Consider the following 23,620-nt stretch of genomic DNA (forward strand, 5'->3'; position numbering starts at 1 on the left):
TTCTGAGACACATGAAATATTCTAACAAGGTACTTTTTTCTTTTCCTTTTTTTGTAATTTAAGAGACAAAGAGATCGATAATGAAGAGAAAATAGTATGCCACTTGAAAATTTTATTATCCTATTTTTATTGATTATTTTAGTAAACAAATAATCTTTCATTCTACTAAGATAGCTAATATAAACTATTATTAGTTAGATTTGGTAGAGGGAGATTTAATACATAGATTTTAAAAGCATACATTGATTAAAACTACTAATATGGGTTTTCGTGCCAAAATGCTATCAATATCTTGAAAAAGTGTGAAGTTTAGGGACCTTTTACTGTAAAATACCTGAGAGGAAACCAAAAGAAGAGCAGCATCATTATCTCCATATATATATGGGAGCTATTGTTAGGAGAGGAGGGAGCCAGCCACAGGGAAGCCGAGGGTTTGAAGCCTGGACTGGGTTTCACTGGCCAAGCCAGGTGGAAGAATAAATCTATGCAGCAAGAGCGCATTCCCAAACTTTACATTTACCTCACCAATTTTGACATTATATGCATTTTGAGTACTCTTACCCAAGAGAAAAGAACTTCTAATAATAAACAAAGCAAATAACAACTTTTGCACAGTCCTGTTGGAATACTGAATATCCTCAGTTTTCCATTAAACATTCCTCTTGCTCCTTTCAGATTAGCATCAGAACAACATCTTGGGAAATCGAGGATACTACCTCTAATAATTAACTCTCTATTAGTAAAACATGACACCATATAAGTAGATGTTACTTCTCCTTGAATTTTCTGTAGACTTATTGAAAATTTGAACAAACACTTATCAGGAAATAGATTGTTGTATTTACATATAAAAGCAAAAGTCTCCACTTTTTAAATTGGATAATAAGCATCTAATAATTTTCTTTTTTATATAGTTCTTATGTAAATTCTGTGTATGTTATCATCTGTACCTCTTAAAAGATTAGATTTTGATATGAATTTCTTTTATCTACTTTGCTTGCTTTCATTTGATTTTGAATTCTTTTCTCATTGATTTCTCTCCCTTCAGATTATATCCAAGAATTGGGTCTCTATTATTTGTTTTAACAAGACCAGGCTGGGGATGTAGCTCAGTGGTGCTGTACCTGCCTGGCAAACACAAGGTCCTAGTTCAATTCCCAGTACCAGAAAAAAACAAAAAAAAAAGTGTTCTTGACAAGACCATGATGGTAGCAACAGAATAGAATCAGCTGTTTGAGCCAATTAATTTGTACCAGGACAGGACCTCTTGTGAGCCTTTCATCTTGATTTCCTTGCATCCTGCCATGTCCAACTTCAACACCACCTCTGAAGCTGAAACACCTACTTTTTATTTGGTTGGGTTCCCAGGGATGGAGTCTGCCAACATTTGGGTCTCGATCCCCATATGTCTCATGTACATTGTTGCTCTTCTGGGGAACTGCACCATCCTCTTTTTCATAAAAACTGAGCCTTCTTTGCATGAGCCCATGTATTACTTCCTCTCCATGCTGGCTCTCTGTGACTTGGGACTATCCCTCTCTTCTCTGCCTACCATGCTTAGGATTTTCTTATTCAGTGCTTCAGAGATTTCTCCTAATGCTTGCTTTGCCCAAGAATTTTTCATTCATGAATTCTCAGCTATGGAATCATCTGTACTTCTTATCATGTCCTTTGATCGCTTTATTGCCATCTGCAACCCTCTCCGATATACTTCCATCCTTACCATTGCCAGAGTTGCTCAAATTGGGGTTGCTTTTTCTCTCAAGAATGTTTTGTTGATTTTACCTTTTCCTTTCACTCTGAAACATCTGAGATACTGTAAGAAGAATTTCCTGTCCCATTCCTACTGCCTCCATCAAGATATCATGAAGCTGGCCTGCTCTGACAACAAGGTCAATGTCATCTATGGCTTATTTGTGGCTCTCACAGGTATCCTAGACATAACCTTTATTTTCATGTCCTATGTGATGATACTGAAAGCAGTGCTGAGCATAGCATCACAGAAGGAAAGGCTCAAGGTCCTCAACACCTGTGTCTCCCACATCTGCGCTGTGCTTATTTTCTATGTGCCTGTGATCTCCCTTGCTATCATCCACCGGTTTGCCAAACACAGTTCTGTACTAATAAGGATCCTTATGGCTGATGTTTTCCTGCTGGTGCCTCCACTTATGAACCCCATTGTATACTGTGTGAAGAGTCAGCAGATAAGAAACCTGGTCTTAGAGAAACTGTGTCATAAGCAGAGTTGACCAGAATGCTTAATTATGCAAAATCTAATAAGCAAATGACAGCAGACAAACAAGAATAAATCACTAGTAATAACATTATCCATGAACTGCTTCACAAGTTAATCTCTTAAAATATTAATTAAAGAATCAGGTTTACATGCTTGTTGAGAAAGGATGTGGAGTAGGCCCCAACATAAATACAGAATATACCTTCTCTTCTAAAATGTGAATGTTACTCACCTTGTGAAAAGAATTTTCCTCACGCTTAGCGTGTTTATTTGAAAACTGATAGTATACATTTATGTGATACCTGGGTAATTATTAGACACTAAGAAGTGCTTCTTCATTTGACATTTTTCTTTGCCATGTAATTTTGCCCTGTATATGTTCCTGCCACTCAAAAACTGAAATTAATATGGACAATGGAATTCTTACACATGAAACCACTCAAAAATATGCCTGAAAAGCTTGCAAAAATAAAAGAAATATTTTCTTCATTTAGTTATTTCCTTTACTTCAACATTTGCTTCCAAGGTTGAAACATCATCTTCCAAGCAATCTTGTATAGATAGCTTCTTGTCTTCTAGGACTCTGGAAGTTATTCCTAAGGACAAAGTTTCTCTCATGACCAAACTCTACTTAGTCTCCTTTGAACTCTCCTCTCAAGGTGATTTCAACTTTCAGACTTCCATATTGATCTCTTAGTAGGACACCTGTTAAGTATTTTTAAAGATAACCCATAACTGTTTACATTTGATTACACTAGATATCTAAATGAGTTCCTCATCTCTCCCATCTCCCAGTTGATATCTGGTCATTTTGAACTACCCTCAGAACTACGATTGCTAGGTCAGGTGAGTCAAAATCCTTTTTACCTCAGAAATTCCACTTAGTAATTTTCTGCCCACCAGCTTTATCTCGCAAATCTGCACCTTGGCTAGAAATTTCTGCTCTCATTTATTTGTAGTTGAAGCTGGTTTCTCTTCCATACTACAAAACCCCACTGAAATACTCTTCTGTGCCTATAGTATGCGTCTCATGAAAAAAAGAAAAAAAAGTTTTCCTTAATGTCCTTTAGCAAGTGTCAGTAGTAATTGTTACTTTGTCAATCAAGGTGCCATGACTCAGGATTAGATCAGTCATTAGGTGCAGCAGACCTCTCAATCTGAAGCACATGTTTACCCTTCGAAGGCTTTGTCTTTGCTCCTCATTAATTGATAGGGGGTCCATGGGTAAGTCAGACTCCAGAGGCATTGTCTATAAAACAGTCCATTGAGTCATACTAAGCATCTCTCTGTTCTTTAGGTCTTGAGTGTACTCCAGTATTTATGCTAGAATCCCAGGCATGAAAAAGCTGACTTAGAAGCCCAGGCTTTTTTATTTGAAAAGTATACCTGCTGGGCTGGAAGTCTTTCTTCCTGGCTCTTTGTCGTGGGTGGGTTATTCCTGTTGTCATGGACTGAATGTTTCTCCTGGCTCCTTGCTTTGAGTGAGATTCATTCCCTGACTCTTGCTCTGGAATTTTCCTTTTTAATCTCTGAGTCTTTGTGAGGATGTTCTGTTTTTCTATGTAATGGTTGCTCCTCTGAGACTTCTAGGTGCACCAAACTTTTCTTTATTTTTTGCAGACCATGTGCTCCAGTAAACCTGTCCACTATCTTCTTCCTGGCACAATTGGGAATATAAACTAACAATGCAATGACCTCTTTGGGAATCTTGCTATTTCCTCCAACACACCTAGGAGAATCCCTTCTTATTGTTTTGGCCCCTCATTCCTTCTTCGACTACTTATCTTTACTGTTTTTCCTTTTGTTTCCTTAAACCTTTCCTATGCCACTCTTGAAATCTATCTTGCCCATCCCTTTTCTGCCTCTGACAGATTTTTCCTTTCTCACTTCATGCCCCTATTCCAGCTTACTAAAAGTCCTGGGATATGAGCACACTTTCACTCACTAGGAGCTTCCAAGAGACTCAGCTTCCCTCAAACCGAATACCTAAAGGTGAAAGAAAAGCAGGCAAAAGTAGACTAGATGTTTTGTCCAAACATATGTGCTTTGGAGGCTGCCAGACAGCCATATGATGTCTGCTCAGATACTCATCGAAAAGGTAGCTCCAGCCTCCATAAAATTACATATCAGGGGAAAAAAATAACCTTAAAATTCTTTTCATAAAATATTGGTTTTGGTAAACAAGAATTTAGTCATTATTCACTTTCTTCAGCTTGTCCTACTTTTATCAGAAACATGATACAGGTAAAAGTATAAAATGGAGTAAAGATGAGAGATAACTATTTTATACCAAGAAATGACTTTTGTATGACTGTGCTTTACTGTGTCAGGGCTAAAAACATTTAAATGCAAGCTATAAGACCTATGTTTCCTTCATATGTTTATGTATGTATATATTTATATTATGTGTATGTGAAGCTTTCGACCTCTGGATGGTATTATCAAATTAAATCTCTTAAAGAGATTTGGTTCAAAAAGGGTTTGAAATAAATAAGTGCCTATGAAAATTAAATATTCCAAAATTTTCCAAGAATATAAAAATTAACCCAAATATTTTAAATTAATATTTGGAGATAAGGTTAATTTCATAGTGTTGATTTAATAATAAAATTGGTAAGTCTTCAGAGCTATCACTGTTAAGTATAATATGAGAAATTAATTATTATTCTACTTGGTTTGCAACTTGCATGAGGTAATATTTTATTATAAAAAGTATTAATTCAGCCTAAGAACAAATATGTGAGTGGAGACACATTAAAAGTAAATTGTTTGACATAAATTACTTTATTGCTACAAGCAGAGCAATAAAACAAATACTTATTTACTTAACACTTTTAGAACTTTAATTTTAATTTGTGCTTACCTAATACATTTGCTAAAAAAAATAGTCAATAAGGAAATTACTTCAGATGAGAGGCAACTTTGGTGATAGCACCAAATTCTTATCTACAAGAATTTTCCACAATTTTGGTAAATTGAAACAAAGTTAGGCTACATTAAATTAAGTAATTGATGTTTATTAAGCACTGAGGTCATCACTAAGTACACTGCTAACTATGCATTACCAAGCATAAGATTAAGTTTACATACTTTTATTTTTATTTAATTTAGAAAAACTAAATAAATTTGGATCCATTAATAAACATGTTCTTTTTCGTATATTGAAATATTGTACCTCTAGAAAGTTTTAAAATAATGTATTGATAAATATACCATCCTGTTGTAGACTCCTGAATTATGTAATTCACAAATGTATATTTCCAATTCATATCTGTAAAAGATAATTTGCTGATGGTTAAAATTATAATCGGTGGGTATAAATAAAATGACTAAAAAAAGTAAAAGAACAACTCTGTATGAAAAGTATTCAAATAAAGTGGGCTGTGTTTTTGGTGAGGATAAAAAATGTGATTTTGTTCAAAGAAGAAAAATGTAATTTTTAATTTGAAGTAAATGACTGGATGGCTCAAAATGAAAAAGTGGAAATTTCATGTGCATGATAAAAAAATAAGTTTTAAAATGTGAATCTTAGTAAAGGAACTTTTGTGTTGTCAAGCTTACTAAATATTTTAGTGGACTTACTCATATTCTTTAAAATCAACTTTAGTATCAAAAACATACAGATGCAAAACTGAAAAGGTTTCTTGGTCATTGGCCTGCTCTTAATTGTGAAGTTTCTTTACCTTTTAAGTAGGTCTGTCCATGATACCAAGGTTTTGTAACTTAATACTTTCCTACATGTTTCATATTAAACTTTATTTTGCTGTTGATTATGTAAGAAAACCACTTCTCAGTTTCAAAAGAGCTAAGTTGTCTTATTTTAATGTTGTTCTCCCTAAACCAAATTCTGGATGATATCTTCCTGTTCATGAGTTGAAGTTGAAATTTCTTAGTGGACTCTTAACATCTCAAAGGATCTGTTCTTAGTTTTGCTTCCACATTATAAGGAGAAAAGTTAGAAAATACTTTGATTTATTTGACATGATAATCTGAATGGGAAGCGCTGTCAAACAAGTGAGGCCTAGCCTTGTGCAGATTACATTTCTTTTCATACAACATTGTTATTTAAGAAATTATACAAAGTTCATAGGAATTTATCAAGGTTCTTACTTGTTATTTATGATAGGCGTGAAACGATGGTATCAAACATAATTCAGTTATTATTTTTGACATGTGTCACAGGAACACAGCACATTTCCTTATCAAATAGACTCATTGGATCTTTAGAAGGTGACAGCTTCATCAAACATCCTACACAGACCGAGCAAAGCAATTTGTTTTCCATGCGGCAGGAATGAATGAACAGGATGATGTTGGGTCTTGTTTGGGGACACAGTTTGTTCTATAATGTTCTGTTCTCTGGATATAAGGAAACTCTCTTTTATCACAAATAAAATATAACATAAAATTTAGTAATTGCATTTTGTAAATAAAAATGAGACATTCATCTCTTCTCCCTGTCTAATCCCTCCAAAATTTGCAAAGGTGTTCAATATTCTTCAGTGCATAACAATATAGTTATTTGCTTATGTTTATTAAGAATTTCTTCATCTTGTAACAGGATATAATTAGAAATAATGCTATAATATACCATTATAAATTACCGGGGCTTTGGGTTTCATGTAATGTTTCATAATGATATACTTTGTGCCAGATTTAAGAGTCTAAAGCTGATGGAGCCAATGTTTGCAAGAGCCTTCTTGGCAGGAGCAGCATGATGCCTGGCTCATAGGCTTTCCAGATGTAGAGGCCAATAAAGAAGTGCTCTTCCTATCAGCTCCAGAAGACTCAGGATACCTTGGGGACCTGGAGAAAAGAGGAACTCACTCAAATCTGTAGGTATCGCAGATGAATTTTAGTGGTTAATCCTTGACCTGAACCCCTAGCTTTGAAAGACTACTGAAGCCAGGGATAGTGGCACACACCTGTAATCTCAGCACTCAGAAATTGAGGCAGGAGGATCACAAGTTTGAGCCCAGCCTGGGCCTACTCGTAACATAGCTAGACCCTGTCTCAATATTCAAAAGTGAAAAAAGGGGGCCTGGGAAGGAACTCATTGTGATAGCCCTGGATTCAATCCCCAGTATTTAAAAAAAATTTAAGATCGAAAATCAAATCTAAGATCCTTTGTGACAAATTCCACAAATCAAACTTCAAAAGGCCTAGGCAAATAATTACTATTCTTACTTCATTTACCTAAATAATTATGTTGAGTATAATGGGACCGGGCTTTATTTTTGTAAACTAGAATCATGAAAGGAAGTGACTATAGAGAGAAATTTAGTTTCAGTGAAACATTATGGTGTACCCTTGTGGGTTTTTACTTCTACTTTTCTCTCATACCTCATGACAGCTCTCCAAACTACTGTGACATTTCCATTTTTCTCTCACCTTTCTGACTTTGTATTACTGAAAATTAATGCAACCTGCAAGTGAGAGGTGGATAACTTGATGTGAATGTCAAAGAAATTGCCTTTCCTGCTTGCTGTGTGGATCACTAAGAAGGGCACTTAGTAAGAATTTCTGAAGAATCCATAATTTCAAAACTTATAACTTTAGCTTTAAGACTCGATCTACTAGAATATTATGGGTTTCAGATGGCTTTAAAAAAAGAGAGTGGGCCCTCTTTATATACTGGGACAATGAACACAGAACAAAGTGAGCAACATTCCAAACAAACATGGTAAGATTCCCCCATCAGTTAATTCAATTTTGTGAAATTAATTCTTGTCCCACTGGATCTTGCTCAGTAATCTCACGAGGCTGCCTGCCTCTTGACTAAAATTAATCCTAAAATTCAACTCAGCTCCATAGAATGATCTGCACATTGAACTAGGATCTATGTTTGAATTCTGAAGTACCCAGCACAGTCCTTTTCCATGGGTTTTGACAGGGTTTTTCATGGAAAACATAAAAGTCTGGCCTGTCGCTGATTACAAAGTTTTCAGGAATGGGCAAGTGTTAAATAAAAGATGCCCTTAGTTTTAAGATAGTTGAGAAAATATAAGGCAGTTGTATCTGTCTTCAAAAGGCTATGGTTAATTATTGCCATTACATTTACATGCAAATTTTTTGATGACACTTGATAGCATGGACACTGATGTAACAAGAAAATTTGTTTTTGTAATGTGCAAAATAAAGTAAGAAAGTCTGTGAGCTGAAGCTTTCTACCAAATATCTCAGAGCATAATCATAAAGCCTGCAGTGTAAGAGAGCATATATTATCTCTGATATTTGAAAAATGAAAAAGGTATTATATTTACAGTAAAAACAACATGAGGATATATCATAAACATCATGAGAACATACACAGTACACTGAAATATCAAAAATACACCTGAAATATTGAGTGAAAAGGTTCAATTAATATGGAATTAGGGACTAGGCTCATAATTTTACAAAATTCTACACTAAAGTGTGACTTGCTCCTCTACTAGAAATGCCATATTCAAAATAAACCTTCAAAGCTTGGTTAATTTGTAAAAAGGAAATTTTGCAATTTTTTAAAAGATACATAAAGGCATAGATATCGTAAAGTGTGAAACTGCTCTGAAGTTATTACATTGTAGTCTGAAATCATGAAGGGCCAAGTATAGTTCTGGCAGTCAGAGCAGAAGGCACTCAAGGGTCACTCTCCACAAACTGATAATTACTCCCATTTTCAGGGAGATGTATGACTCTCCTTGGTTCCAGTGCCATTTGGGGATTCACCTGAAGGAAACTGATTTTCCTCTAAATACATCCTTCTGAGTTAGAATCTGTAGAGGTTTCTGGCAAACTGGAAAGCATCAGAAAGGCAGGACTAGACTTTGTAGATAAATATAAATAGCTGCACATAAACAGCAGTGAGACCCTGGTGACTGTGTACTGCACCAGTTTTTTTTCTCTTAACTATTCGAGCTCCAACTCAGTAGTAATCTACAGTTGCCTCTGACCATGGCATAAGCTCCAGCAAACAATTCAGACAAGACTGGGTGCATTCAGGGTGACATGCCCCTAAACTCCAGCAAACAATTCAAATATTCTTTTAAAAATTTTCCTCTCCTAAAAACAATTCCTGGGAGTAGGGGGTGAAGGGAGGGCAGGGACAAGGGGAAACAATGAGAACCAAGATCTGTCATGTAAAGGTACAAGATCCCAACAATGAATGTAACTGTGCTTTATACCTAGAATGTACCTCAATTTTAAAAATAAATAAATAAAACAAAAACGATTCCTCCAAGTCATTAAGATGGACACAGGAATCCCAGAACTTTGAGACATTGTCTATAAATGCAGAGCAGCCTAGTATTTTGCCGACTCAAGGAAATCAACAATGTTTTAGGTCAAACACAGAAAGGAAATCAAAGACAGGTGCATGGACTGGACTCTTGGGTGGTGCATGTGCTCAGGCTACAGTTACTGCCTTACCTATCAGTGTGTTATTTCTGCATTGAGATCGCTGCTTTTGTACAGATGAGGGAGCAATTGTGACAAGTAGAAATTTCTGTGTCAATGGCGTGTGCTCACTCAGTATACTCCTGATTAAGGTTAAATCTCTGTTTCCGATGATCTCTCTTGATAAGCAAGAAAACAACTTTAGGATCCCAGAAAAACTATATGAGTTCATAGCGTTTAAGCTATAAATTTTGTGGAAATTCCATTTAATTATCTAATTTCAAAACAAGGACCATTGAACTGAGGGAATTGACTTTCATGCATTCAGTGTGTTTTTCAGTGTGTGTAAAATATTTGCTTGTGCAGGATACTATAAATCTCATGTGAAGGTGCCAATCAGTTGTGGCATTGTGAGAGCACTGCAACTTGACTTACTGCTATTCTTATCACTGAGTTAGATTTGACAAAAATTCGAGAATAACTTCTGTTTACTAGGTAGACACTAAAGAAACATATGACAACAAATACTGCACTGAAAGCAGCAGAAACATTAGGTGCTGCTCGAGTTTTTTTGTTGTTAAAAATGGAAATCAATATGGAGATACCTCAAAGAGCTGAGACTAGAGGTTCCATTTGACCCAGCTATCCCTCTGCTGGGTATCTTTCCAAAAGAATTAAAAGAATCATACCAGAGTGATATATGCACACCCATGTTTATAGCGGCACAGTTTGTAACAGCTAAAACATGGAAACAGCCTATCAGTTGGAGACTGGATAAAGAATATGTTTTTTAATAAAATGGAATACTACTCAGCCATAAAGAATGAGAAAGACTCATTCATAGGAAAGTGGATACTTATTGAGGATATACTCCTAAGTGAAATAAATAAGTCACACATGTGTAAATACCAAATAGTTTCTCAGGTGTGAATAAACTGTAATAGTACATAGGATCCTAATGATATAACTAAAATTGTGAAATAGGAAGAAAAGGGCTAAAAGTGTAGGGTAAGTGGGAAGGGTAGGGGAAAGGTAATAAGGGAAAAATATGAGAAAATGAAAAAATGGAAATAAAGTGTTTGCAAATGGGGAGGAGAGGAGGGTATGAAGGGAGGGCAGGGACAAGGGGAAAAAATGAGAACCAAGACCACCTGTCCTGTAAAGGTACAAGATCCCAATGATGAATGTAACTGTACTGTATAACTAAAATGTACCAATAAACTCAATAAAAGGAAAAAAATAAACAGAAAAAAATGTCAAATCTGTTCTAGATTTCTCTATATTAAAGGAAAATGACCCATACATGTGAACAAATAAATAACTATAAAACTATATGATCCTCTGTATTCTGTTTGCTAGTATCTTATTAAGGAATTTTGCATCTGTATTCATTAAGGAGAGTGGCCTGTAGTTCTGTTTGTTTGTTGCATCTTTTAGTTGGGAATCAAAGATTTCAGGAATGAATTTGGAAGTATTGCTTCCCTTACAATTTCATCGAAAAGTTTAGAGTAGTGGCAATTGTTTTTCTCTTGTAAAATTCTTGTCTTGTAAAATACAGCAGTGAATCCATCAGGACCTGAGCTTTTCTTTGTTGGTAAACTTTTAATTACATTTTCAATTTCACTGATTGTAATTGAAATATTTAAAATGTTTTTATCTTCTTCATTCAACATTGGTAAATCATAAGTATCCATAAATATCTAGAAATCTGTCCATTTTTTCTGTGTTTTCCATTTTATTAGAGTACAGGTTCTGAAAACAGGTATTGACTATCCTCAGGATTTCTGTTGGATCTGTTGTGACTTCACCTTTTTTATTCCTAATTGCATGGATCTGAGCCTTTTCTTTCCTTTTTTTTTGATGTTTAGCTAAGGGTTTGTAAATTTTATTTATTCTTTCAAGAAACCAACTCTTTGATTCATTTATTTTCTGTATCATTTTCTTAGTTTCCATTGCATTGATTTCTGCTCTAATCTTTATAATTGCCTCTCTTTTAGGAGCTTTGGGTTTTTCTTGCTCTTGTTTTTCTAGGAGCCTAAGATTCATTGTTAGGTTGTTTATTTGAGCTCACTCTATTTTCCTAGTGTGGGCATTCAATGCGATGAATTTTCCATGTAGAACTGCTTTCAAGGTGTCCCATAGATTCCTGTATGTTGTATTGGCATCTTCATTTATTTGTAAAAACTGTCTGATTTCTTCTTTAATATCCTCTGTGATTCATTGATTGTTCAGGAGAGTGTTGTTCAATTTCCATGTGTTTGTGAAGTTCCTACAGTTTCTTATGCTATTGATCTCCAGCTTGATTGCACTGTGATCTGATAATATACAGGGAATAACTTTGAATCTTTTGCATTTATTCAAACTTGTTCTATGAGCTAGTATGTGGTCTATCTTGGAGAATGACCCATGTAAAGCTGAAAAGAATGTATATTCTGATTTTGTGGGGTGAACTCTCTACAGATGTCTATTAAGTCCATATGTTCAAAAGCTTGGTTGAGTTCTAGTATTTTGTTGTGATTTTTTTTGCCTAGATGATCTGTATATTTGTGATAGTTGGGTATTTAGATCCACACTACAATTGTATTAGTGCTTGTTTGGTTTTTCATGTTACTTAATTTTTGTTTTATATAGTTGGAGGCATTAATATGTGGTGAATATATGTTTATGATTGTTGTCTCTTCCTCTTGAATTGTTCCCTTTACAAGGACATAGTGGCCTTCTTTGTCTCTCTTAAGCAGTTTTGGCTTGAAATTTATATGGTTTGCTAATAAGATCACTACCCCTGCTTTTTCTGGGCTTTTGTCCCATGGAGAATTGTTTTCCATCCTTTCTCTTTCAGTCTATGGCCTTCTTTTTGCACTAGGTGTGTTTCTTATATACAACATATTGTTGGATTTTGCTTCTTAATCCATTCTGCCAGTCTATTTCTCTTGATTGGTGAATTGAGGCAATTGACATTGATGGTTATAACTGATATGTACTGACTTACTATTGTCATGTTATTGTCCTTTTGTTGACTCTATTTTTCCCCTTCTCCTTTTAGTTTCTTGCCTTGTCTGTTTGATTTGATCTGTTGAACATCATGGTGTTGTGGCCTTCACTGTCTTTTTGTGGGATATTGTTTAGAATTCCTTGTAGTACTGGTGTGGTGTTCATGAAGTTTCTCAGGTGTTCTTTGTCATAGAAGTATCTTATTTCCCCATTGATTTTGAAAGAGAGTTTTGCAGGATACATCAATCTAGGTTAGAGATTGTTTTCTTTCAGGACTTGAAATGCCTCACTCCAGTCTCTCCTTGACCTGAGGGTTTGTGTTGAAAAGTCTGCGGTGATTCTGATGGGCTTTCCTTTGCATGTGATTTGTTTATTTTCTCTTACTGCTTGAAATATTTTGTTTTTCTATTGGATTTCTGGGATCTTGATTGTTATATGTCTAGGTGTAGATTTTTTTTATCATGGCTAAATGGAGTCCTGAATGCTTCATTTATCTGCATGTCAAATTCTTCCCCTGTTTGGGAACTTTTCTATCATTAATTCTGTGAACAGCTTTTTAAAGTCATTTGTATTTTCTCCTGCTACTTCATGGATTCCTATCAGTCTTACGTTATTCTTCTTTTCATCATCTAGGAGTTGTTGTATCGATTTCTCATAACCCCTTACTTATTTTAAGAGACCTCTCTTTTCATGGTCACTGACTGCAATCTTATCTTCTATATGTGAGAGTCTATCTTAACAATCCTTTATTCTTCTGTGAACACTTTCAATAGAGTTTTTAATCTCCTGGATATCTGTTTGAATCTGTTTTATGGATTCCATTTCTTTCCTATGTTGGGCATTCAGTGTTTCCATTTCTTTCTTATGCTGGGTCTTCATGGCTTCTATCATGGTCCTGAGCTCATCAATTTTTTTGTCAGTTTCTGCCCTAAAGTCTCAAATCATGACTTTCATTTTGCTCACCATCTCTATGGTTATCTAGGAAATTATTTCTGTTTTGAATTTTTCTAGAGCCTGATTGATCTGTTTTGTCACTTCCTGTGCTATGAGTTCAGGGTACCCTGGTGGCTCACTATCAGACTTTTCATTCTCATTTTCCCTAATTTTTGCCACTGGTGAACTGAAAGTCTGCTTTTGTGTCTTGCTTAAGTGTTTTTTCATTTTTACTTTTGTTGTTGGGTTGTCCCCAGTTTAATTTCTGGGTTATTACATAAATCTTCCTGATATAGTTGCACTTTAGCATTTGAGTTTCTAATGACTCATAAACATTCTCATTTTCTTAATATCAGAGAAGACAACTCTTTAAATCAATCATAATCCTTTGTTCCAATTGATTGTCAATCACCAACACAATAGGATCAAGGACAACTTACAAATTGACCACTTGTGGTAGTCATTAATCTGTCACCTTTAAACCATGTGAATTAAATTAAAATCAAGAGCAGCCCAAATTATGTTTACCATTTAGCATGGGGGCTTAGACAGAGTTAGGATGAGAAGAGTAGATAAGAAAAAGGATTGTAGAAAGTTTTGAGTGAAGCCAGAGGACATAGAATGACCATATAATCTTTAGGAAACTATTAAATTCAAAAGGGAAAGACAGGGTGCAAGAATAAGGACAATAATATAACCACTTAACAGTAATAGGGGCTCACTTTCCATGGAAACTATTGACCCTTGAGTGAGGTAAAATGACAGAAGAAAAGAACATAAAAAAAAATGATGAAGAAATCTGAGTTAGTACAGGATCAGGAACAGAAAGGGAGATGGTGGATAATATGTTGGAGCAAGAGACTGTGTTGGAGAAAGAGGACAGAAAAAAGAAAGAATTTGCAGAGTGTAATGAGGAAAATACAGAAAAAAATGAATTTGAAGGGCCTCTTTCAGACTAAATCTCTGCTGTCATAATATACAACATGCACAGCTCTGTGCAGAACTAAGTCCTTTGATCTCATCTAGCCATTGGCAGACTCCTGATATTCAGACTGATTTCAGGCTGCAAGGCCAAATTGAGTTCCCTGACATCCTACAGGGTTGAACTCCACACAGTTCTACTACCGGTTCCCTCTGCCCTTTCCTTAAAGATGTTCAAAATTGGGAGCTCAGTAAAATACCCTTTATGACACCTACGCCTCTGAATAGTAGATCCAAGGACTGGCACAATCAGGAGGTCTGAGGGGGGGAATGGGGAGTGTGTCAGGGCATGCATGGCTACCTTCCTTGCTGAAGCTGGTGGGGCCTCAGGCAGGGGAGGGCGTAGCTACCCAGTCCTGCTGGCAGGGCCCAAGCAGGCCAGAGGGAGAATCTCATCCTTGCTGGAGCAATGGCAGCGCAGGCAGGGTCCATTTTTCAATTGATGGCAAATTAGACTGTATAAGTTTTGGGAGGGGGGTATATATATTTTTCTTACTCTTGAGAACATTATAGAAATGAAATCTGAATCATCTGGTCTACTAAAATATTGAGAAACTAACAAATTATTTTTTTTAATTTGGTTAAAAATTTACTATCTCATTAGCAATTTAAGGTGTTCACATTTCTCTATATCCTTTCCAACAATTACTATTATTTTTCTTTTTATTTCAACCTTTCTATGTATGTGAAGTGATATATCATTTTGATTTGGCAGGTCGTTCCTTGATGGACTAATGATGGTGAGGGTATTTTCATGTCCACTGTAAAGTGGTAACCATAGTTTGTATATTCCTGATCAAATCCAGATACATTTCCAGACAATTTCTCTCATTCTGAAGGTTGCTATTTTGCTTTTTTGATAATGTCTTTTGAATCAAAGAAGTTTGTATATTTTTATATTTTGTTATATTTGATGTCATACCTAAATATCCACTGCCTAACTCAATGCCAAAAAGACTTAACATTCTTTGTTTCCTCTATCTGAATTATCATTTTAGCTGTTACACTTATGATATATTTTGAGCTAAGTTTTGTGTAAAGTATTGTCTAATGTCATTCTTTGGAATGTGGATATTTAGTTTGTTCCAGCTAACTTTCTGAAACAATACATTCCTGAAAGTTAATATTCTTCAGTAACTAGAAATGAAATTGTGGTAAGTGGACATCCTCACTGGTTCATATACTTATTCATGCAATTATCAAGTTTATATTGTCACTTTCCCAAAAAATTATGCTATAGCAAATAGAAATTGGGAAATTTGCTGAATTCAGGAAAAGCAATCAGAATATTTCCATCTCTCTGTTTGTGATTACTTATGGACATGAATATATTTTCATTTATCTCTGTATTACCTATGTAAGTCCTGGTATTGCTTATATCTATGCTTTATGAAATATTTTGCTTTAACCCTAAGAATAATTGTAGGAGAATAACTGCAATGTGAAAATTTATGCCAGCTCAATGACTGAAGCATACTTATTTGAGACAATTTTTTTATATCACTACAGGATACCTCTTCTGAGACTGAGATCCTGTTGGCCTCTTAAGCCTGCAATGTCAGTCTTCAATACCATACCTCTAATGTAGAAATCTCTACCTTTTTCCTGATTGGGATCCCTAGAGTGGAGCATGCCCACATGGAGGTCTCCACCCCCATTTGCCTCACGTACTTTGTCGCCATCCAGGGGAAGTGTATCATCCTCTTTCTCATGAAAACAGAGAGCTCCCTGCATGTGCCTATGTAATATTTCCTTTCCATGCTGGTGTTTTCTAACCTGGGACTATCCATCTCTTCCCTTCCAGTCATGTTGAGAATCTTTTAGTTCACTGTCACAGAAATTTCCTCAGATGCTTTCTTTGTCCAGGAGTTTTTCATTCATGGATTCTCAGCCATGGAGTCATCGGTACTTTTCAACAGGTCTATTAAATATTTTATAAGGATCCATAGCCCTTTGAGATATACTAAGAAAAGACTTTATCTTATTCTTACTGCCTGCACCAAAGTGTCATGAAGCTGGCCTGCTCTGACAGTGGAGTCAAGATCACCTATGGATTTTTAATGGCTCTGTTGTCTTTATTTTATTTGGTGTGCATTTCTGTATCTTATATGCCAATCCCCAAAATTGTTCTGGGCTACACCTTCTCAAGGGTCTCCTCAAGGTCCTCAACAGTTGCATCTCTCACATCTGTGCTGTGCTCATCTTCCAAGTACTTATTGTCACCTTGGCTGCCCTTCACCATTTTGCCAAAAGTAAACCTCTAGTTATTAGGGTCACAGTCATTGATATCTTCTATTTCCTCTAGTGAATCCCATTGTGTACTCAGCGGAGAATCAGCACATTAGAAATCCCATCCTAGAAAATCATGTGAGAAACAGCTTTGATAAGAAATTAAGTCCAGATAACAACACAAGTAAAGGACATACATAGGTACTGAAGAGTATCAATGAAATAATAGAGACTAAACATAAAGATACAGTACATACACTCAGTGGTCCCAACAAATGCCTACATTTGTCACTGTTACAGCATGAGAAACAGTATTAATATTTTGTTGTCTATATCATTAATCTGTGTAGGCAACTTAGTATTTTAGCCTCATGTTTGTCAATACCCAATAAAGTACTTAGAAGACACTAATTGTGTATTATATGTTTGTTACAAGTTATACAACTCCAGAAATTTTCAAAGATATGAACAAATTGTATTATAGAAAAGTCAGATAATCAATAGGGCTCTGGCTAATTAGAGTTCACATGTTCTAGTAATTAATGGCCTCGGGAAAAATAAACAAGAACAAATAATACTCAGAAAAATAAATGTAGCAATTTCATATATTTTGAGAGGATTCAGTGAGCTTCTTACCAGAAGTTTTCTGAGTTAATTTAGATTTAATTCTAATAAGCTCAAATACCTTTAATCCATATTCAGGAAATAAAAAGCCTGCATTGGTGGAATAACCTCTCACTGTAAGTGATAAAAGATCATATATTATCTTCAATAAATGAGTAACTCATAGGTAAAATATAATAGATTCTATACATATATACATTACAATTTCATAAACCTAGAGAGCTATCACATACTTATGCCCTAAAAAGAAGTTGCTAGCACCACTAATTTTCATGCTCTTTGCCTCAATATCTTATTTCTCAGTATGATAAGTGAAGCTAACCCTAATGATGTGTTACATGGTCTCATGTAGAATATACAAGAAACCAGTTGTTTTTTTTTTGCATCTCAAATTTGAAAGCAGACAGAACTTTCACTATCTGCTCCATTTAGAAATCTAGGGAAGAAATAGAGTCATAGCTTTCTTAATTTCCTGGGCAGATCTGATCACTGTATCCAAAGGCATATAAATAAGATAAGTGTGGTAAGAAAATTGATCATATGCCAGACCCTCTACCATGTCCCCAATCACCCACTGTGACTGCAGTAAGCATGGAAAGTTGAAGAAATGTCACTGGAAAGAAATGAAGAAACCAAAAATAAATAAATACAAAAAATAAAAATAAAAAATATAGTGATCTTCTACTATAATTATTAAAGAAACAAAATATTAGTGAGAAATATCAAAATATTACAAAAAATAATTATGAAAAGATATATAAGAAATCAACTTATATACTTATAGAATTTCATTGGTAGTTTTTTGAAAAGCATGTATCACTGTACCACAGCAGCAATTAGGAGCCAATGTACCTGGCTGTAATTATGACCCATAATGGAAAAATGAAGTCATTGTAGACAGACAGGCACCGAGGAATATGTCATCTTAACTAATGTGTCCTATTTCAGTGCCATACAAATTACATCTTTCAATTTAAGAAGGGGATTACAATAACCCAGGGAGCTTTAATAGGATAATAAAATTAACATCAATGTCAATTTAACAGAGTATGAAACTATATTTGACCAATTCACAAGCTGAGAGCAGAGCTGTTTCTGAAGTTTGACTACTGTGAATAAAATTCATATAGACATTTTTAGGAATTTCTTTGCCTGAAATATGTCCTAATTTTTCTAGAACTTATCTTTTGTGTTATAGGGAAGGCATTTATTTACCTAGGGAAGAAAATATCAAACTATTATCACCAAAAAAGTTGTTTTGATTTTCATACCTAATATAACAGTTCTAGTACTTCAAATCTTCATCAAACTTTGGAATTGCTAATCCTTTTAATGTCAGTCATTCTACAGTATTTCACTGTGATATTAATTTGTAACTCCTGAATGTGAATTGAACAATACCAGTCAAGTGCACACCCCATTCTTATCCTATTTTTACTTATTGATTTTTAGTAGCTCTTTAAATATACTTTGTCAGTGATATATAAGGAGAATACTCTCAATAGATGGGTGAAAATTTCATAAAAGTTCTTTCTGTTCATTAATTCTGATTGTTGAATTCTTTTATCTTTAGGGCTAATCTTGTTGTGTCCATGGTTATCCCAATTTCATGAAGATGATATTTCAACTTCTCTTTTACACAAAAAGGATTGTCCTACTCAAAGTATTTTATGTCAAATCTCAAGACCTGATTCTTTCTCTTTTTTTGTATAAGTTGCTCCTTTTCTTGAAAAGGCTGTTAATATAATTGGTACAATTGCCACAAATAAAAGGAATCTATCTATCTGTCTATCTATCTATATATCTCTCTGTGTGTTTTGTTACATTAATCTACTTGTCTTTTCTTGTCAATTCCACAAATCTTAATAAGTATTATATTAGTTCATAAAGTCTAAGGTTGTAATTCAATTTTTCTTTTTTTTCTATTCTAGGTCTTTTGTATTCTCATATAAAATTCACAATGAACTTGTCAATTTTCATAATAAACCTACTAGAAATTGATTGGAACTATGATGAATCAGGATATTATTTTGAGAAGAATTTACTTTTTAATATTGAGCTTTTCAATCAATGGATAAGGTATATCTATCTAAGGCTTTTTGAAAAATTTGCCAATGTTTTAAAGATAAGAGTCCACAAATGTTCAAAATGTTTTAATACAATTTATTTTTATGCTTTTATGCTTCTGAAATAATAATGGCATTTAAAATTTTAATTTCAAATTTTCCAGGATGCTAGATTTGAGTTTTATATGATGGTATATCCAGCCAATCTTTCTCAATTTATTTTTCATATTTTATTATTTTAACCTTACAGATTTATAGAGAACAGTGCATGGGACTTAAGAACCAAATTCCAAGTCTGAAATTGTGGTATATGCCAGTAACCTACACTTTGGAAGGATAAGGAGCACAATTTTGAGCCCAGCATGGACCATTTAGTGACCTGGCAACACCCCACCTCAAAATAAAATGTAATAAAATAAAAAGGCCTGGGGATATAGGTGAATGTAAAGGTCTGGATTCAATCCCTAGTGCTAAAAAAAAAGCCTTGTGACAGCTAGAGGTGAAAAGGGGAGGAAGAGGGTGGTAAGAATGAAGGATGCTAGGAGAATTGTTACCCAAATAGTTAGATAGGTCATTTATTAATAATGTTTATAGATTTTACTCAAACCCATCATTTACAAATAGAGATATTTTTACTTTGTGTTTTAACTTTTTTACTTTTCATATTTTTCTCTGTTATGCAATCTTGGGTATCTACTATAATTATTTTTTTTCAGCTTTAATTGAGTTTATTGGTACATTTTAGGGATACAGTACAGTTACATTCATTGTTGGGATTTTGTACCTCTACATGACAAGTCTTGATCCTCATTTTTTTCCCTTACCTCTGCCCTTCCTTCAGCCCCTCCTCCCCTCCCCATCTACAAACACTTTATTTTCATCTTTTCATTCTCTCACATTTTTTTCTTTTCCCTTTTTACTCTTCCCCTACCCATCCCACCTTCCCTACACCTTTAGCTCCTTTGTTCCCATTTCTAAATGTCAGTAATCTTATTAGAATCTTATGCATTGTTGCAGATTATTAAACAATCATCAAGGAGAACACCTTTGAATTTTTCTGAACTTAAGAAGACAATGTTCAATTTTAAATTAAAATAAAATTAGCTGCAGTAGATAAATAACATAAAATTAGCTATAATTATACTGTTAGTTTCACTTCTGATTTCCTTAGAGGTTTTGTGATTAAAAATTTTAACTATTGGGCTGAGGAATTAGCTCAGTGGTTCTGCCATCTGCTTTGTAAGCACAAGGTCCTGAGTTCAATCCCTGGTACCAAAAATCAAAAAACAAATACAAATTTTAACTTGATATGATCATGTGGTTTTATTGATATTTATGCCAGTGGGACAAGCTATGTTAATAATTATTGGAAATTAACCACATACTCTTGGGAAATTCCTGAGATAAAGTCCTCTCTCTCTCGCTCTCTCTCTCTCTCACACACACACACACACACACACATTTCACTATCCTTTTAATGAAAAACACCTGGAAAAAGCTCAGAAGGAAAGAGAATGAAAGGAGAAAATTCTTGGCAGCATAATTAAGGAGGAAAGGGGCTCATTTTCAAAATGAATGCAAAAGTAGGGTATTTGCAGTTTTCTCATCTTATTCAATTCAATATTAACTTACATTAAAAGATTATATATTAATGAAAATTAATATCTAGTTTTTCTTCTAAACAGACTTTCCTCAGGATCCCTAGAGTCGCATTATTTTCTTTTTGGCCAAGGTACACCAATGTTCCATATTACCCCCTACAAATAACTAGTAATAAGTTTATTTTTTAACCTTCATATAATTTTGAGTTTATTTAATTTACAGATAACATAATATTTTTGATATGCAATTTGATGTTTTGAAGTATATGTACATTTTGCAAGGGTTAAATTAATGAATAACAAATGTATTGCTTCACATAGTTATTTTTGTGGTGAGAACACTTTGTATTTGCTCTCTGAATTTTAAAAGTATAAAATATATTATTATTGTTATTAAGTTTAGTTAGCATCTTGACAATTGTACACAACTGTATATCCACCATGAAAAATAAGTTGTAGAATGTTTCCATCACTCACAATTTCCCCTCTGCTACTCTTTCCACCTCTATTGTCTCCCTAATATATCTTCTTTTTGATTTCCATTACCATAAAATACTGGTTGACTATTTATAGACTTAAAATAAACTGAAATATATAGTATCTGTTTTTGTCATTTTTTTGGCTTCTCTTGATCAACACACTATTTTTTGATTTGTGTGTATAGTTATATTTTTGTTTCTTTTTGTTACCAAAATTGCCCATTCTAATAATCAGTTTAGAATGCTGAAAATAATACAGAAATCCAACCATCCATTAAAATAGTGATTCCCCAAATATCAACTACCCTGATGACAATATATATAGTGATACCTCAGTTCAAAATTTAATTCTTTCCACCATTCAAGTCTCAAATCAAATTAAATGAGAACCAAATCTAACTCAATGGCTGGGTTCAATGTTGAACTTATAGGAAAATTTGATTCTGTTCTCATGTAATTCTTTGTATCCAGAATCATGGAAGGAATTAAGTTTGTGAGCCAAGGTACCACAGTATAAAGAATATGACAAACTTGTTTTCCTGTATTTATTTCTACCATACAACCCTTATGTAATCTTGGATAGACCACTTGATCTCGAGAAGCACTTTTCTCATAAATAAAATGCAAATAATATTATGTACCATTATTTAAATGATTATAAGATTCAAAAGCATTATCTCCCACTGAAACTCATTAAGTAAAACTATTTAAATTTCCAATAAATAGTAGCTATGTGGAATATGTGAAATAGAAGGGCTCAGATTTTTTGGCTTGTGAGCTCTTAAGCATAAGTGTTGATTAATGTGACAATTGTCTTAAAAAAGGGAGACTTGGGAAAAAAGAATTAAATCTATCTCTCACATTTTAGTTTTAAGCATTATTTACTTAGTTTTATCCAGAGGACCTGGAAAGTTAGTTCAGAATTTAAGAGAAAAGTCTAAACTGAAAATGTATATCCTAGGGTGTTTTTCCTTACAATACATCTTTGAATGCACAAATTTGACGTAAAGCTTGTGTTTTTACACTCTTCCCTGAGTAGAACAGTAGTTCCTAAGCCAACGATCCAACAGAAGTATTGTATCTTCCACACGAATTTATCCTCTCTTTCCAACACCTGGTTGTTAACATTCCTATATTTACAGTCCAAATGCTTATTTCATTTCCTTGGTCACAACTATCTCCGTGGATTTACTGAATCCGCAACTGTTTACTATTATTCTCAGAACAGGTCCAGCTTGGCTGCAAACCCCAAGAGGAGTCAATAATCATAGAGCAAGTGATTAGAAAAGACAGGAAATCCTAATATATCAGAAGGAGCCCTTGGTGGAAGATAAATTCAACAATATACTGGACTTTCATAATAGAATTTTTCAACTTCTTCCAAAAGTGTCCAACAAAATATACACTTTGGTAAGTATCCGGGTAAAAACTATCTCTCTGACTTTCACGTTATTTCTAGTTTTGGCAGTTAGCCACCTAGAATTTCATTCAAAGCAGGAAGAGGCATCCAAAAGTTAGAGATCAAAGCATAATATTCTTTTCAGAGACTAAGTAAATCCATGTACCTTTTGGAAGTTCATCTGTCAATAGCTTTCCAATTCTCCTAAATTATGATTCTGACCACTTCATATTATTTTTCTAGTCTGCTCACTGAACAACAGGTCAAATTTCCAGGCCAGGGAAAAATAAAACAGAATCTGTCAGTAATCTCCACAGTTACTTTTCTTTCAATTACGTAAATGATGTGAAAATAACAGGAATTTAGAAAAAAAAGTTTAAATATCAATAATTTCACATAGCCAGGGTTAAAAACCTAAAATAGTTTGACTTTAAAACCCTGCATTACAAGAATTAGGAATGGACTTATATAACCTTTGCCCACATACAATGTCAATCTAGAAATTATGTGTTCCACCTGACATCTTATTAGTATCTGAAAGCAAGAAATAATAGAGAACTCCAGGTTAATTGCCGTAAGTTTACTAACATGGAGGAAATGAAATAAAATGCATATCTAAACACAAATTTTAAATCAAGTTTTTCTATAAGACAAGATGAGCAGAAATAATTTCTGTCATTTATGATATTGAGAAGCTATAAATT

The 23,620-nt window shown here is 34.3% G+C and overlaps 1 protein-coding gene and 1 pseudogene across 1 annotated transcript; both read left to right on the forward strand.

Annotated features, from left to right (window-relative positions):
• The first annotated feature begins 1,304 nt into the window (after nucleotides 1-1,304).
• Nucleotides 1,305-2,249, forward strand: LOC104857869 (olfactory receptor 51A4). Its single transcript, XM_010617940.1, has one exon. The coding sequence runs from the start codon at nucleotides 1,305-1,307 to the stop codon at nucleotides 2,247-2,249; it is 945 nt and encodes a 314-aa protein (XP_010616242.1).
• Nucleotides 2,250-3,456: 1,207 nt separating this feature from the next.
• On the forward strand, nucleotides 3,457-16,948 carry LOC117286256 (annotated as a pseudogene).
• Nucleotides 16,949-23,620: the final 6,672 nt, after the last annotated feature.

The sequence above is a fragment of the Fukomys damarensis genome, unplaced genomic scaffold, assembly GCF_012274545.1.
Source record: "Fukomys damarensis isolate Sample0158 unplaced genomic scaffold, DMR_v1.0_HiC HiC_scaffold_16, whole genome shotgun sequence".
NCBI classification, from domain to species: domain Eukaryota; kingdom Metazoa; phylum Chordata; class Mammalia; order Rodentia; family Bathyergidae; genus Fukomys; species Fukomys damarensis.

Coding starts and splice junctions, on each gene's coding strand:
- LOC104857869 (XM_010617940.1), top strand. CDS start 1,305: ATGTCCAACTTCAACACCACCTCTGAAGCTGAAACACCTACTTTTTAT.